Source organism: Juglans regia, chromosome 16 (genome assembly GCF_001411555.2).
Source record: "Juglans regia cultivar Chandler chromosome 16, Walnut 2.0, whole genome shotgun sequence".
Taxonomy (NCBI): Eukaryota; Viridiplantae; Streptophyta; class Magnoliopsida; order Fagales; family Juglandaceae; genus Juglans; species Juglans regia.
Window position 1 is genome coordinate 9346522 of NC_049916.1, and position 18026 is coordinate 9364547.

General features: G+C 34.0%; 2 protein-coding genes across 2 annotated transcripts; both read right to left on the reverse strand.

Moving 5' to 3' along the window:
• Positions 1-1493: 1493 nt before the first annotated feature.
• LOC108980203 (vacuolar iron transporter 1-like) lies at positions 1494-4088 on the reverse strand. Its single transcript, XM_018951064.2, has 4 exons — positions 3691-4088; positions 3250-3335; positions 3030-3144; positions 1494-1904 (listed from the first exon to the last, which is right to left on the reverse strand). Exons 1-4 carry the CDS (start codon positions 3933-3935, stop codon positions 1607-1609), a joined length of 744 nt encoding a protein of 247 aa, XP_018806609.1. The 5' UTR covers positions 3936-4088; the 3' UTR covers positions 1494-1606.
• An 8025-nt stretch (positions 4089-12113) lies between these two features.
• Positions 12114-14345, reverse strand: LOC108980201 (vacuolar iron transporter 1-like). Its single transcript, XM_018951062.2, has 4 exons — positions 14005-14345; positions 13766-13851; positions 12703-12817; positions 12114-12613 (listed from the first exon to the last, which is right to left on the reverse strand). Exons 1-4 carry the CDS (start codon positions 14244-14246, stop codon positions 12313-12315), a joined length of 744 nt encoding a protein of 247 aa, XP_018806607.1. The 5' UTR covers positions 14247-14345; the 3' UTR covers positions 12114-12312.
• Positions 14346-18026: the final 3681 nt, after the last annotated feature.

The window sequence follows — 18026 nt, forward strand, 5'->3', positions numbered from 1 at the left end:
GTCGTCCACACTCACATTTGTCGATGTAACAGATTTTTCAAGTGGATGTTATTTAAGTGGTTGATAGAAGAAGCCATATATTTGAAATGTAACACATCATCATGTGTGATTGGAAACGACAGAATTCAGAATGAAGAGTAGCATTGCTCTAAAATAAAACAAATAAATAAGGGGGAAAAAAGAGAGAGAGATGGCTAATTGATGTAAAGTTGTCCTTGTAAAGAAGGATTTTGTTTGAGTTCAGGTAAATTGCAAATTAGTGAATCATTTTAAGAAGATGAAATGTGTTAGCCAATACTCTATTAATTACTAACTCGAGTTTTATTTTAGCCAATACTGTATGGATTTGTCCGAGGTCAAAAGCATTTGTTAAAGATATATCAATGTCCGTAGAGTAAAAACAAGTTGCAGCCACCTTACAACTGTGATGCACCAGGGGGCAAAAATTGGAAACTTGGCATTATGAAAGCTGGAAATCGAGAATATATCTAAGAATGCTCTTATGAAAGAGTTGGTCAAACTTGGGCAGTACCAAGAATGCAGACTCGTTTGTTTTGGATTTGAAAAAGTTGAATTGTTTATTTTATTTTATGTGTAAATTTAAAAAAGTTGTAATGATTAGATGAGATGAGATGTAATAAGTTGAGAGGAGTTGTGAAAACATGAAAGACAGTCTTCAAGGTATAGAAAAGAATCAGCAGCCAATGCGGTCCTTCCTAGCAATGGCCATGCAAAACCCTGGGTTTGTAGTTCAGCTACTTCAGCCAAAAGAAAATAATTGGGGCATGCATGGCTAAAGCAGCCAAGTCTCAAATGAGCAAGTCTCGCGCAAGTTTTTTATAAAAAAGTAGATCTACTATGAAAAAGTATGAAAAACTCATTTTTTTTCTTGATGGGGCTCACATTTTTACAAAAAGCTTGTACATTTACGACTTATTCTTAACATTACTCGAAGAGATAATCATGCTCCATTTATCCTACCAGATTTTTACCAGATAGCCCTTTCTTAGAAGATAACAAGGATGGAAAGCTAGCTGGATAGAAAAGAGCCCCTTGAAGATCTTTCTCCCGGCACTCATCATTAATCTTTCTGTGCAAGTCAAGATCATCAGCTGATTATTAGTATATGGCTCATCATAGTTTGACACATTTTCTTTACACAGAATGCAGATTGATGCTCTATTTCTTTCTTACCAAAAGAGCAAACAAAACCCAACGGCTCAAGAGCGTTAAATTATGATGGGAGTTATTAGCAATGAAATTAAGTGAATCCGCAACATTTTTTTTTTTGAAGGATATGGATTCTTCATTGCCAAAACATTTTGCAACAAGTTTTCAGCATAGAGGCAGTGCAAAGAAATGGAATTACGAAGGGCAATGAGTAGCAAAGAGAATTAGGAAGGGCATCTGGGAATCAGTAGAGAGGCAATTCCTCAACCAAATTTTTATTAAAAAAAAAAAACCATCGTAAATAATTAGAAAACCCAGGATCGTATCGCGATGGCAGTAACTATGATTGAATTAGACATAAAAGCAAAGAAAAAGTTCCAAATTTTGAAATAATGGAAAGGGATGCAAGCTTAAGGTCTCCAATCTAGCTACAAGGTTATGGATGCACAGCCTTAGCCATGCCAAAAGCAGCGGCCGATGCAATGGCTCCAATGAGGGCAGTTTGCAGGGCACTGCTGATGGGCTTATTACCGGTGAAGTAACCCTTGGCATAGCCAAAGATTAGCAACGCTGCTAAGGTTAAGCACACAGAACCCACCACAGCATCTGTAGCTCTGGGAATGAACATATATGGGATGAGGGGTACCAATCCACCCAGGATGTAAGCAACGGCAATTGTGAATGCACTCTGCAGGGCTCTCCTTGGATCAGGCTTCTCTAATCCAAGTTCAAACCTGCATCATTCAAGGAGTTCCCATAGTTATTTTGTCGCAGGGTATGTTTACTCCCATAGTTATTCAAGGAGTTCCCATAATCAAGAAAAAAGAAAAGGCGTCAAACAATATATTCAATGTGGAGAAGGGAGTTCTATGCATGAAAAGTGTGAAAATTGTTGTAGTAAGTCCTAACAAGGAAGTATAATTTGGAAGAAAATAAGTATTTTCTATTTCTATTCATATACTTCTCTTTTAGACAACCATATATTTTGCTAGAGGCCCCAGATTTGGGCCGTTGCAACCTTTTATTCTATAGGCCACAGCAAACTGCAACCTTTTTCTCAATCAATATTCGTCAATAAGATAATCTCACCCTTCCTTCCCTTCTTTATTCTATTTTTCATTTTTTTAATATGTAAAGGGAGACCTCAACAAATTTCTAAATGTAAAACAATTGTTAGGCATCAAGTATCATCCAGAAGTATCCAAAATTCGTATCAGCTTCATCCAATAAGCTCTAAAAGAAGGGTAAGTAAAAGAGGAAATTGTACTCAAAAGTGTGAGAACTTGTAATCATGATGGCAACTGCAATTATTTTCTCCAAATGAGTTTTGAGTCATGACTTGGTTCTAGGCTCCGGACCACATGAGCTTGTCCACATTTCAAAAGTAAAACCAACTTTTAGCAAAACTAAAGAATCAAAAGCAGCTTTTTATCGTGTGAGCCTGTACTGTTCTTGTCAACAAAGCCTCCTTTATGGACTTTATTTGTTTTCAAGTAAAAAAGGTTGTAACCCTTCACTGAGTGTGATCCTAGCCAAAAAAAGAGTGATCCTAGCAATACCCTATACTGCTGAAGAACCCCTCAGGAATGTCTAGATTGCTGGATTTAATTTGTAAGTCCGGACCAATCCCTCCAAAATGTTGTTCTTCTTTTGTTTTTCTTTTAAAGCAAACTATGGTCAACAAATCTTCCTCACATATTCTCAAATGAATCAGAGATTCAACAAATTTAAGTGATGCATCATGTTACAGTAACAGGTAAATTTCATGCACAGGTTCCAATTCAATCCAGGATTCAAATTTCATATAGCTACACATTCATTATCAATTTGTTTGAAGAACAAAAAAGGCATAAACTTACTTCATCATGAAATCGAGCCATGCTTGGGGCTTTTTCCTTAGAGCATTCACAACTGGGGCATATTCATGTGGCTCTATCCCATACTGCGCCAGTATCTCCGCTACCTCCGCCGCTTCTACAATTTCGTATCATACCATTTTTCATATGCATTTGCAGAATTTTAATGGAGGAAAACTTTTCTAATGAAGAAAGAACAACTGGGAAACAGAAAGGTCCTGACCTGTATCAGGAACAGCAATGATTTCTTCTTCTTCTCTCTTTAGTTCCCTCGTATAGTGATCGGCTTCGCTTTTTGCTGCAAGATACCTGCACAGAATCTCGCCAATGTAACAAGCCGTATACAAATTCCTTAATCCTCCGCTTGGCTGCTCAGAAATTTAATAAAACAATTACCCGTTTTACGTCCCATAGAAAATTAAAGTTTTAAATCTTCTAATGACTGACTGATGATCCTATTCGAGGCGGTGCACTGTCAGGTTAATGCGTCGATATTACTTTCATTTATTTTTTTTCCAGAGTAAATTCTCTATTAAGTTCTTTTCCTTGCCTGTTTGGGTGATAAAGCGTCAAAATTCAAAAACATTTCACTCCAAAATTTCTCTTTTCTTTTCCAGCATCTTCTCAGCAACCAAACAGGTAAAAGTAGAGCAAATAAATATACCCGCCGAGTCCCATGGAGATGGCGCCGGCGGCGACTTCGGCGATGCCCGCGGTGAGGACGATAGAGGACGTGGCATTGGCGCCGGACAAGCCAGCAGCTAGGGCGAAGGGAACGGTGAGCCCGTCGGATACGCCGATGATGATGTCACGGACGATCTCACCTGCAGTGAAGTGCTTCTCTTTGTGTTGGTTAAGAAGCCTTTGCTTCTCGGCGTCTAGGTGTCTTCTCTCATCAATAGTGGCCATGGAGGAGGGTCGCGACTCGCGAAGCTAAGCTTTTGGTTCCTTTTTAACAGAGAATGCGAGATTCAGAATGTGATGTTAGGGACGTGACAAAGAAACAAAAGAAAGAGAATATTTGAGAGCATTATAGTAGATGGGCGTGTCGGCGTGTGTATAAATGGAGGAGAGGTCGAGGTCTTTTGTGTTGTGTTGGAAAAGATTCCAGACATGCGGGTGCGTACTGTTGTGGACATACTATGTGGGCCTGCGTCGTGATGTCTAAGGAAATCAAAGCCGAAAATAGAAGAAACAAAAATGAGGACCCTTGATTTTGTAAGAGTAATCAATACTTGACTCATTTTACAATTATATACAATTGCATTATAAATTGAAGATATTTTTATAAAACCGTATTATTTTAAAAGAAATATTATTATGTTGCCTCAGTTATACAACTCACTTTGCCCCATTTATGTGGCACCACCACTTGGTGCAATGTGACTTATTAAAAATAAATAAAAATACAAACATAAAAGAGTAAAGGGGATGATAGGGTTTCGATTTTTTTTTTTTTTATATTTTCAGGTTCTATTGTGTTATGAATATATTTTTTATTTTTTAATAGGTCACGTGGCATCAAGTGGTGGTGTCATATCGATGAGGCAAAGTAAGCGATACTAGATGGCATAGCAGCATTTCTCTTACTTTAATAAATTATTTTATAAAAATTAGAGGTGGGTAGATGGTGGTGGAAGTAGATGACGGGTAGTGAGAATGGCAGCAGGAAGAATGCATGCGGAAGGGTGAATGCATTCTTCAATTATTAAAAAAAAAATTACATGTAAGCTGATATGTGGTAGATGAGTAACAATAGGGAAGTTGTGTAGAACAACTCCTCACATTATAATGATATATGTGTAATTATTGTTACAATTGTTTATATAATTATGTTTTAAAGTAAAGATAATTATATAAAGTGATTTTTTATTTATTATTTTATAAAAATATTCCTCGCTTAAAATATAAATATTAAAAATTATAAAAAAAAAATTGTTATTATATCTCTATGATTTTGAGAGCCGAAAGTAGAGAGACCAAAGGACGCTTATGAGATAAGGACAAGCAAGGTGATAGCAACAATTAGCACTTGAAGAAAGAGTGGTGCTACTCTGCTGCCTTAGTAGCACAGCTCCATTTGACCTCTAGGTTAAATTGGTGTATTTATTTTTTTTTAATTTTTTTATTCATATTTTTTTATTCATATTTTTTTATCATTCTAAAACATTTAAAAAAATATATAAAAGAAATATCAATATACTAATAGTCACTTCCTAAACTATTAAGTAAAGAAAAAAATTAAAAATAAATAAATAAAATACATAAGGTGTCAAAATGAGGGAGTAAATTGAGTGGACAAAATAGCATTTTTCCTTGAAGAAAAGGGGACTGCTATGTCCACTACCGAGAATTTTAATCGTAAATTTTATTTCTTTTAAACATTTTTTTAAATCTCTTTTGAGAGAAAATTCACAAAAGTTAAAAAAAAAAAATCTTTACTCCCTCTATTAGTCCTATCTAGTATAAATTCTTTACATCCACCACTCGTGTATAAAGTAATGATCTCTTCGTGTTTTTGTTTATTAGACCTAAGAGTCCTCCTTGGGGGGTGAGGTTATTGTCTCTTCTGCAGAGAGTATCTTCTCTTGGATCAGTGTTGGCTGTTTTGAAGAGAGTGTCATAGGGGAAGATTTGGTAAGGCAATGGGAAGGGTTTTCCCTTACTGAGCAAGAAAGAAAGGAGATGATTCTTTCACATAACACAATGGAGAATGCGGTGAAACATGAGAAGTTGGCTATGATTATTTCTAATGAACCTATCAATAAGGAAGCTTTTAAGAACACAATGACAAAGGTGTGGAGGAATTAAGATTGGATACAATACTCAGAGGTAGGAACCAATAAATTTCTTATTGAGTTCAATAAAGATGAAGACAGGCAACGAGTGATGAGAGGTAGGCCATGGTCCTTTGATAGGTGGCTACTGTGTTTACAAGCTTTTGAAGGCCACATGTCTATCAATGAAGTTCACTTCAACCGGGAGGAGTTTTGGCTCCAAGTCCACGACATGCCACTTGCTAGTATGACACTAAAGGTTGGAAACCAAGTTGGAGGTAATGTGGGAAGGGTTATACTAGATAGGTCTAATAGTTTAATCATCTCATTACTTTATACATGAGAGTGGTGGATGTTTTTCAATATGAAAACTAATAGATATGGTAGAGTTGTAATAAGGGATATGCTTCAAATTTCATGCGCACATCGATTTTGAGATCAATGTTTTTTAACGGTCTCCCAAAATTTGAAATTGTTCAACATAAGTCTTGCGTCTATATTGATACTTTCTGTTATCCAGTCTTGCACATGCTTGTCAGGTGGTTTTGGCCGATCTATTAGAGCAATCGCTATTCTAAAAGTAAAATTTAAGCTAATAAGTTACTTTTTAACTTTTAACTAATTGTTCAATTTTTTTAAAAACAAAAATTAGCACTTTTATTTCAATATAAACTGTCAAATACATAACTTTTCTCTTAAAACATTTCTTGAAATAATCTCAGGACCTTCTTCAAACATTACAAGTTCATCATCACATGAAAGGCCTAATTTTGCTACTTGATAAGCCACGTAATTCCCAGCTCTAGGTGTGAAAGCAACCTTCCAATCTGATATTGTTGTAAGCATTCTGATATCATCAACAACTTGACTATACCATAGCCAATATTCTTCTTCACTATTGACAGCATTGACTACCACTTGAGCATCTTCTTCAAAAAGGACATTCTGGAAGTCCAATTCCATACAAAGTTCCATTGCTCTCCACAAGGCCAAACATTCTACTAACACTGGTTTGGACTGAAACTACTTTTGTGCACTCAAAGTTGCCATTATCTCCCTTTCATTATCTCTAACAATGATCTCGATCCCAATTTTCTTATTATTTATATCTAAAGCAGCATCCCAATTTGCTTTTAACTTATCATTTCCTGGTCACCTTGAAGTGATGCTTGTTTCTGGTCCATGATTTTGATTTTCCTTACCACCTCTCTATGTAGCTTTATAATCTTCCAGTAGATCATCAATGGCCAAGATGATTTGTCTTGGGCTATCCAACTTCTCTTCAAAAATAAACTAATTTCTTCTAAGGCATATTCTCCTCATTGTAATTGCCACCCATTTCAGGTCCTCTTTTTAAAACTTATCTAAGCATTTCACTAAAGTCTCCATCATTTGTATCTCATTTTTGTATCGGGCTCTCAGGGGCAGCCCACACATCATTAGCTGCAATGCATCTCCATAGTGCATGAACCACTGATTTCTCTTCAAGTTTATAGATGGGACATAAATGATTGTCAAAAATTTTCTTCTTGTGAAAAATTTTGTCTAGTTGGGAGTATTTCTTGTCGAGCTTTCCAAATGAAGTTCTTTACAATCCCAGGCACCTCCATATTCCATATTTGTTTCCATCTTCTATCATCAACATCTTTCTTTGAAGTCTCTCGCTGTTGCCTTTTTCTTAGGTAGAATGCCACATAATAAGCACTTTTCACAGTGAAGTTCCCGTCAGCAGATGTCCTAAGATATTCTTGTCTTTCCCTCAAGTCTTACTAATAGGGATACTAAGGATCTGTTATTCCTCCTTCTCAAAATTTTCAATTATCAAATATGTCTTTCAGCTTCTATTTTCTTCATCTATCAAGACCTCCACTCTAGCATCTTTATTTATATTCTCAGCTAGAGATTGGACACAGGAAGATGAAGGAGACTGTAACCATTTGTGTCCCCATATGCTAATATCTTTTACGTCTCCCACCCTCCACCTAAGTCCTTCCTTCTTAAGATCCAAGCCAAACCCAAGGCATCTCCAAATCAGAGAAGGTCCTCGACCAAACTTTGCATCCAACAGGTTCCTTTATTTGAAATAATTTTCTTTGTAAATCTAAGCTACCATAGAGTTTGGATATTGTAATAACCTCCAACATTGTTTAGCATTGCCATATTGAAACACTATAAGTCTCGAAACCTCAAACCCCCATCTGGACTATGCCTTTTATCCCTCGATTTTACATGTTAAATGCTTTTCTTCCCTCAATCTATATCTCTTCTCAACAGCTTTTTTTTTTGGCTAACTTCTGCTCGTAACCAGGGTCCAAATTGGTCCCTAGTTCCATCTCCTTGACAACCTTATGAGTCATGGCCTATCCTTCTGCAATGAAAACACATTTTGGGGAGCTTTTCATATCTCATAGGGATCCATATACGCTGTCCTTGAATTACTATTGTCCGCCCTCTAGTAATATCCTTGGACAAACTTAATTCCACTTTGATTCGATGAAATCTCCCCCATCCCACTCCGTCATCAGGGACGTCAGCATTTCTGAATCTTCAAATCATATTTCCAATATGTGTTTCATACTCTTTATTCATGCATGCCAAAGGCGTATTATGGAGTTGTACCCAAAATCGCTCTGGCTCAAAATTCATCAGGTGCGGTTAGGTAAAGCTGTCAAATTGTTTCAACACAAATAAGAAACTATCAAATAACCATGGTCACCCTTCCATTAATTTTTGTTTATTTGCTTCAGTAGCAAACGTAATAATGAAAATGATTTGGTGAAACTCTATAAATGATGCTAGTTTGCTGACTTTCCACACTTTCCCCATGGTGGAACTCAATACTTCTCTACTTATTCATCTTTCTGCACAAATCTTTCCCACCACACTGTGTTACCCTCTCCTATTCACTTCTTCAGGAATTTCACTTCCCAGCGCTATCAATTCATTTTCTTCTTCCGTTAGACATAAGTTCCCCCACTTCCTTCCATCTCGTTCCTTTGCCAGTAATCTATCCCGACGGAGTCGCAGTAGAGAAAACTCCTCTTATTTCTCTAGAGAGAAAACATAGAGGAGACTGTGTGAGTGTACTAAATGGTCACATATTACTCTACGTATTACTAAATGTGTACTAAATGTGAATGTTTTCGAGGTAGTTACAATTGTTATGGACTCGCCAAGATTCAGGAAAAACATGTACAAGTCAGTAAGAAAATGGCAAGAACTAGCAGCAACTATGGGTGCAATGGACTTACAAAAGGGTCATTAGTTTTTGGGAGAGATAGTACCAAGAATAGTAATATGGCTAGCCTACCAGCTCAGAAGATTTCTCAATCCCAAATGAAAGATGGAAAGGTGAGGGGTCTTTATTACTATTATGACTCTAAATGGTGCCTAGACACGTGTAAGAGTCCCAAGTTATTCTTGATTGAAAAAATTGCAAAGAAATCCCTAGTGTGGAAGAGAGTGATGGGAATGGAAATGAATTAGTTGGGCCAAATCAACCTCTATGTTTCTTGGAAGAATTTGGCAAACTAGAGATATCTTTGCATGCTATTATAGGAGTTGTAGGTCCCAGAACAATGGGAATAAAGGGGAGGATTAGTATGCAATGGATAGTCAATTTAATTGACACTAGTAGTTCCCACAATTTTGTGGATCCAACAATTATGAAAAAAGCTTAGTTGATGGTTAGTTCTCCAGAAAAGATTTGGGTGAAAGTGGCCAATAGGAATCAGATTGTGAGTGAAGGAAGTTGTGATGCAGTTTCAATGATGATACAAGGAACTGTGTTTTCTGTTGTGTACTGGTGTTGGCAAGATGCGATGTAGTTCTTGGGATACAGTGGCTGGGTAGTATTTTATGGAATTTTGAAGAACTTTCGATGCAGTTTTCTTCTTTTGGTAAGAATGTTCATTTGAATGGGTTGAAGTAGACTAGATTATTAGAGGAGACCTCTAGTTTGAAATTGAGGAATCTGGAAAGAAAATGAGTGTTGTTGCATCTTAGAGAGAAACAAGAAGCTGTCCAACCTCCTCAAATGGTTCAAAGCCTGTTATCTACATACTAGGATGTATTTGCTATGCCCAAGGGGTTACCCCCTAACAGGTCTCATGACCATGCTATCGATTTCCAGTTTGGATCTAAGGCTATATCTATTAAACCCTATAGATACCCTTATTTTCAGAAGGAGGAAATTGAAAAGATAGTAATAAAGATTTTGAAAAATGGGGTGATACGCCCAAGTCAGAGCATATTTTCATCTCTAGTTTTGCTAGTAAGTAAGAAAGGCAGATAGCAGCTGGATGATGTGTATAGATTACATAGCTTTGAATAAAGAAATTGTGAAAGGCAAGTTTCCTAATTCGGTGATGGAAAAACTCCTAGATGAATTATGTGGTTCTCGAATCTATTCTAAACTGGATTTAGGATCTAGTTATCACCAGATTCAAGTGAAGGATGAAGATATTGCCAAAACTACATTTAAAACTCATAAAGGTCACTATGAGTTCTTAGTCATACCATTGGCTTGACTAAATGCACTCTCCACTTTTTAGTCATTGATAAACACTATTTTCATGCCCTATTTGAGAAGATTCATTTTGATTTTTTTTTTTTTGATATCTTAGTGTATAGCAAAACTGAATTTGACCATGTTAAACAATTGCAAATCACATTACATATCTTGAGACAGAATCAACTATTTGCCAAGATGAGTAAAAATTTGACCACTCAAATCACGTTTCCAACTACCAACCCAACAGTAATGTCGTGTACTACCCATCACAAAAAGAAAAACACAAATCCAGCCCTCGCCTCCCAAAACAAATCCCTCCAAATCCAAGAAAACACTATCGATCTATGTCCATGAAATCCTCCTAAATCAGAAAATTAAACGGAATGAGTGAATTGTTGACCTTTTTAATTGATATGGCCAAAGCTTTTGATAGGAATGAGCAATAAGTCTTTCCTTCTGTGCCTACTTTAAACTTGTCAGCTTTTCTCCTGAGTACTGGAACCAATGGATCTAAGTGGGTATATCCATAATTCCTCCTCCCCCTCATAAATGACTCCTTATTTGGACCCTTCAAGTCTAAGTGAAGCTTTCATGCACCAGGGGGATCCATTGTCATGATTGGCTCTTATATCTCATCTACACTTCTCTTATATCCCACTACCTCGCTCTTTGTGGATAATCTATTCATCTTTGACAGATGAAGCCCAAGCCATACTCCATTTCCTCCGTACCAATGAATATCAGTCAAGAAAAGCCATCAACACTGACAAAGAATTTAACTTATTCTTCAGTAAAAACATCTCCCAACAACAAGCGACCTCCTATCCTCCCATGCTTCTCCCTCCAACTAAACGAATGAACTTCCCCCTCTTATATATTCCTTGGCCTTCCCGTCATCATTAGTAATTGACCTTTCAAAACATTGAAACTTGTCTCCAAAAGAAAAATCAATGGTTGGAAAGTCAAAGTACTGCTACTCTCCTGACATCGCAAAACTCTAATCGAAACTCCTTCAACACTACTTTGATGATCTACAACAACCACGCGCGCATTGGGTTTGCCCTTCCAAAATAGCACTTCAAAAGTAACTATTTTGTCCTGATCTACACAAAGCCCCAACAGCAAGATCACTTCTGACTCTGGAAATTAATGAATCGTCCGAATCACGGACCTCTTATATATCCAAGCTGGGAAGTTGCTTAATTCGAATTAGAAATGGGTCGTCGTTTTCATATGGTTTGACCGTTAGCTGCATGGATAATTCCTTCAGTCCCGAACTATATATAGTACTACTCCTACTTTATCAACTAATGGCTACGACTTCTTTTGTTAATTTGATGTCCAATTATCACATACCCAATTGACCTTGTAACAAAGGGAATTAATTTATTTTATATATATATATCTACATTATAGAAAAAATAAATATTTGTGACGGATTATTTGCGACGATAACAACTATATATTTGCAATAAAATCAGATTCATTTTAACAGAAAATAATTATTTTTACTGAAAATAACTAGTCATAAATAAACAATTTTCTTGTAACAAAACAAGACATTTGGTTTGTATTTCTTTTCTTTTTTTTTTCTTCAGAAACAAAGTAGATAAAATGCTTGGGAAATATTGAATTGTGAACTGGCCTATTAATTATCTTCAGAAAACTTAAAGAAACATTGTATTTAAGCCCATATTAGTCCTACTCTAGCTAGCAAAAACATGCATTTGAAACTGTCGTACGTAATGCCAGCAATTAAACATATATATTATACAAGAAGATATATGGAAACATATGGATCGATAAATTAGCCCAACTGCCTAAATATCATATATAAGAAGGGCATACAAACCATTTTCAATCAGAAAACTCCAATCCAAACAAAAGAAATAGGAAAAAAAAAAAAAAAAGAAAAGAAGAAGAAGATCAAGAAGAAGAAGAAGAAGTAAACTAGTTTGTTAGACGATGATGAGGATCATGGTGCATGCATGCAGTACTATGCTCGCTGGAAAACCTTGGCAATGGAATAAGCAGCTGCGGATGCAATGGCTCCAATGAGGGCAGTTTGGAAGGCGCTTATGAAGGGTTGATTGCCCGTAAAATAACCCTTAACAAGACCAAAAAATAGCAATGCCCCCAAGGTTAAAGCAATAGATACAAGAAGAGCCTTCGTAGCAACTGGGATTAACATGTATGGTATTAGGGGCACCGATCCACCCAGTACATACGAAATGGCTATAATTAGGGCACTCTGCAGTGCTCTCATTGGATCTGGTTTCTCCAGTCCCAGCTCAAACCTAAATCCATTCAGATCATCAGATCATATTAGATCGTGAATATTCATTTAAAAAAAAAAAAAAAAAAACATTGGTTTTGATCAACTCACTTCATCATAAAGTCAACCCAAGCTTGAGGGTTCCTCCTTAAAGCATTAATAACAGGTTCATATTCATGAGGTTCGACCCCGTACTGTGCTAATATTTCTGCACATTCGGCGGCTTCTGCATTTTGTGAACGCATAATTTAAGATATGATTAATTACACTTTAACTTCTTACTTTACCCAAAAAACTAAAGAAAAAGTAGATTATTAAAAACAAAGTTAAGAACATCATGATCATGTGTGATATTGGCCGTGGGCTAGTGAAAAAAAGCAAGGATTCTAGTCTTCGACCATGAGGGTAACTATGATGATGGTTCTGATAATGTAATACTGCTCAAGTAGTTCTGATAATGTAATACTGCTACGGCCACCCCTCCCAGCTCCCATTGGGAGTTATCATTAGTTATAGGGTGTGGCTACTATGTCGCCCCATCTTGACCGCTGGGCATACTGCCAGCATAAATTTTTTTTTTTTTTTTTTCACATTTTTTTTAACATATTTAAATATATTTAAAAAATAAAAAAATATACCAATACATTTAAAATCACTTTCTTAATCACTAAATAATACAAAAAAACAAAAAAAAAAAAAATTTGACTAGAGGTCAAATGGAGGTGTCAAAAGGAGTGGGCATAATAGTATTTTTCTTAGTTATATTAGCAATTTTATTTTATTTTTACAATATTTTAATTTTATAATATTTTTTATTCAATTTTTTGTCTCTTATTTTCGAAAATCTAAAAATACTTAACTCAAATTATCTTATTAGCTACTATTCATAAACTATCTTACTACTATCTTACTACTATTTATAAAATTATCTCTCACTATTAATCAAGTGTCTGTCTCCCGAGCCTAATTGATAATTTTTATATATTAATTAAGAATTTTAATATTATCTATCTAGATGTTCGGACATAATTAAAAGGAATAGAATTTATATTTTCCTTGATGAAATTTTCATATATATATATATATATATAAAATGAATCAGTGAAAACACTCCATGCTTGGGCAATGTGATGGTGTAGAGAAGAAGACAAACGTGAAGGTACTGGAGATCAACCTATATCAGGAACAGCAATGATCTCTTCTTGCTCTCTCTTTAGTTCCCTGGAATAGTGGTCAGCTTCACTCTTTGCTGCAAGATACCTGCGTATGCATCCTTAGAATCTTAAACAGCTAGCTTTGAAGAACATATATACAATATTATTATTGAAAAATCCCCCGACATATAATAAAAAATGAGCTTTTAAAAAATATATAAATAACTAAAAAAGAAAATTTTAAGGAATATATATATACCCGCCAAGCCCCATAGATATGGCACCAGCAGCAACTTCAGCAATTCCAGCAATGAGTATAATGGAAGACGGGACATCGGCACCGGATAAACCTGCAGCAAGAGCGAAGGGGACGGTGAGGCCATCCGAAACACCGAGAATGATGTCACGGACAATCTCACTTGACATGAAGTGCTTCTCCTCGTGGTCTTGGAGAAGCAGAAGGTGCTTCTCATCAAGGTCTTTGTGACCATTTTCTGCCATCTCCAATACTAAGCTCTGAACTGAACTGCACTGGACACTCACTAGCTAGCTAGCACGAGTGGAACAAGAGGCCAACTAAAAACTAATATTTCCAGTACTCTAATTTCCTGAGACGAAATTGGTGACTGATGGTAGAGTATATATAGGAAGAGAATGTGAGTTAATTAATTGATAGTAATGTCTGTATGCATATTAATGTGAAGTGGTCCACACTAGTTTCGAATTTGGGTCCACTTCTTCTTGTGCTGCAGTGGATTAGGGGAAAAAATCAAAAGTTGTTTTCACTCAGTTTATCCTTGTTCATACTTTAGATCTATCATATAAAATAATTTTATAATCTAACGAATCGCATCAAGTTACGTCATTTTATATATATATATATATTTATTTTTTGTAAATTTTTTTGTGATTATGACTCGTTTTGATATAGAAATTATCTCACCCCTTCTCGTCAAATCCCACACAAAATATAATAAAAAATTTTAACTTTTTCAAATCTCAAAATAATAATAATATTTTAACAATAATTTATTCAACTCATTTAAAACCATCTCATCTCATCTCACTCTCCAAACCAGCATTTTTTATTCTCATTACTTTATAGTCCTAACATGGGGAGATAACCAATAAAATTATAAACCAATGTTTACTCTTTATTTTACTCACATTTGTTGATGCAATTATTTATTTTAAAATAACTACATATAAAAAAAAATTAAAATTAAAGAAAGAACATTCATTCCTAAGATCAATTTGTTGTAAGTAACCGAAATAAATCTATTTAAATAGTATAACAATGCTACGTATAGTTTCTATTTTAAAAATTATAATATAAGTTTAAATAATTTTATTTTTAAAATTTTTTAAAATTATAAAAATATTTTTCTTAAAATAATATTTTTTTTATTTAATAAAAAACTGTATATAAAATCTCTCTAAATAGAATAAAATAGTCACTCATGCACAGATCACCAAAAGGGTCAACATATTAATGAGGCGGATGAATGATTAGGCGTGTGTGTGACAGAAGCCTTCGGAGTGGGTTGTTGGTACTGATGATCACAGATTCATATATATCGAGAAAGGGTAATCAATCATCATTCTCCGGAAGTCAGATTGTCAGATGTAGTTAGGCTCTATTTGGCATGTGGCTGCCACACGCTCAAGTGTTTTTAGTGTTTTGGATACAAGTCATGAGGGTCCATCTCGACATTACGCACCCGCACTCACATTTTAAATTGGTTCTCTGGTTCGAGTCCTAAAGTTGAATTTATCATCCAATGTGAAACCATTTAATACTCGTTTGTGTTGGCATAAAGCGGCTTTCTTTGTCGGGGAAAGCTTGCTCTCCAGATTGCCCACTTGGAAACGTGTTTATCTGTAGAAAATTTGAATATATAATATTCTGCCACTTAAAACTTAAAATGATGGATAATGATTATACTTTTTTTATTATTATTTTTTTATTTATTTATTTTTTCTTTCTATTCTTTAAATCTGAATTAAAAATTTTAAAATATTACATTCTTTTATAATTTAAAAATAAATAAATTTAATTAACTAACATAATCATGTAATTTAATTAAAAATAAATTTAATTTTATAAAAATTTATATTCTTTTATTCTTTGAGTTAATTTTTATAAAATTAAATTATATAATTGTATTAGTTGATTGAATTTATTTTTTTAAAATTATGTAAAAATGTCATGTTTTAAAATATTTAATTCAAATTCAAATAGTAAAAAAAATAATTGAATAGTAAAAGAAGTGTAAGTATATCACTATTATTACCTAACATCCTAAAATTATTATTATTATTATTATAAAATATGAAATATTTTGGTCACTGTGTTACTAAAAATGGTTAAATTGATGACTAAAATGATCAAAACGCGCAATATTTTATACTAAATTAAATCCATCCATCTTAAATGAAATTTATAATGTGGATACTTTTTTATTTTTTGGGCAAGCTTGCCAGGCAATTAGTTAATAATAATTAAGGTTTGGTTGGATAGACTATTTAAATAAGAAGAAATGAAATGTTTTGAATAATAATTAAATAAAATTTTATTTAAATATATTTTTTTAATATTTATTTTATTTTAGAATTTGAAAATTTAAATTATTTATTATATTTTTTAATAAAAATTAAAAAAAAATATAATGATAAAATAAGTTAAAAAAATTGTATATCCAAACTAATCATTTTAATGAGAGAGTTTCCAGCTAATCATGTCCTCGGTAGAGACAAAAGATAAGGGAAAATTAATAAAGGCCTTTTTGGTTTTTATTTTGAGCCGTACAAAAGGAGAGAGCCCGGCACGGTGTTCCAAAGTTATAAAGAGGGGATGGAGTTTTGGGGTTTTTGATAGTGACAGGCCAAGGAAATTGAAAATAGCAATGATACCACTAGCAAGGAAATTCAATTATCTTTTGTTTCAGTAATATTTTGCGGCTCTTTTCCATTCATTATTTTCTCATATCATATATTTATTATATTTTTTTAATTTTTGATTTTTTTAATTTTTTTAATTTTTATTTTTTTAAATTTATTAAATTCTTCTACTTATCATTTATATATCACATATTTAATAAAAAAAATAAAAAATTAAGATGTGTAATATATGAGAATAATGAATAAAATTTTTTATATTTTACGTGTACGAAGGTTTTGGATTTGGATTTTTTTCACCATTTTCTTCACGTGTGCGTCATCTTTCGGTTTATGGATTTCTTTTTGGAAATTGTTAGTATGCCCATGAATTTGTTCCTTCATTTTGACTGCTCAATATTAATGTTTAATTTTTTTAAATGGTTAAGAAATTAACTTTAATGTATTGGTGTATTTTTTTAATTTTTAAAAAATATTTAAATATGTTTAAAAAATAAAATAAAATGTGAAATTTGTATTAATAGATGCTCACAGTCAAAACTGGAGCTGCTCTTTCCTTTCTACTGTCACTCCAATAGATGTTAGTACCATTTAAGTAAACCATTTAAATATTTTTGTCTTGGTGATCTAAATATATCATTTTAAGAAGTTGATCGTGATTTTCGTTAAATCATCAAGGGAAAAATTTCAGTTTACCCTTTCAAATTATCATTCCTTTATGCATTTTTCATAATAATATGATTAGTACAAAATTAATTAAGGAATGTAGTTTAGAGGATCAATAAAATATGATTTTTCATTGAATGATCAATTGGTCATGATCAAATTAATCACAATAAGCTGCTTATTAATATATCTGAACGTTGCCCCTAAGCTTTTGATCAGAAATAAAGTACTGATCTTTAATTTGAGGGTTTCCATAATATATCATATCATATCATATAAGGAACTGTAACTCAATTATTTAAAGCCATGTGATCTTAACTAAAAGGTTGGGTAAAACATTTTCTACTACTGTTGTTGGCCCATCATAGCTTTAGCTTTTCTCTACCAAATTCTCCATGTGGATTCTCTTTGGATTTAATTGACGGAAATGTGATCACTTTTTTGGACATCGATCATCATAACCATTGCCCCTTTTTACAAAATGGCATAAATATTATCTGTCAGTCATGTCTAAAACCTAGCTATGCACCGAGTGACATGAACAAATTAAAATTAGAAAAGATAAGAGTGAATTAATGAAGTACTGAGGGTACTGTTGATGGTTTCTGATCAGAAATTTATGAGTGGCCGGTGATCATGTAATGCATGTCTTGTTCATCTTTTTATGGCACAGAATAAACAACGTCGTCTTCATGCATTACACATATGTTATCATGA

What these genes read in the sequence shown, in the direction of transcription:
- LOC108980203 (XM_018951064.2), bottom strand. Translation starts at nt 3,935, where the DNA reads ATGGCCACTATTGATGAGAGAAGACACCTAGACGCCGAGAAGCAAAGG. An exon ending in ATCTCCATGGGACTCGGCGG is followed by an intron (nt 3,336 to 3,690) that starts GTATATTTATTT and finishes GATTCTGTGCAG; the next exon opens with GTATCTTGCAGCAAAAAGCG. An exon ending in CATTGCTGTTCCTGATACAG is followed by an intron (nt 3,145 to 3,249) that starts GTCAGGACCTTT and finishes ACGAAATTGTAG; the next exon opens with AAGCGGCGGAGGTAGCGGAG.
- LOC108980201 (XM_018951062.2), bottom strand. Translation starts at nt 14,246, where the DNA reads ATGGCAGAAAATGGTCACAAAGACCTTGATGAGAAGCACCTTCTGCTT. An exon ending in ATATCTATGGGGCTTGGCGG is followed by an intron (nt 13,852 to 14,004) that starts GTATATATATAT and finishes ATGCATACGCAG; the next exon opens with GTATCTTGCAGCAAAGAGTG. An exon ending in TGGGTTGACTTTATGATGAA is followed by an intron (nt 12,614 to 12,702) that starts GTGAGTTGATCA and finishes GAATGGATTTAG; the next exon opens with GTTTGAGCTGGGACTGGAGA.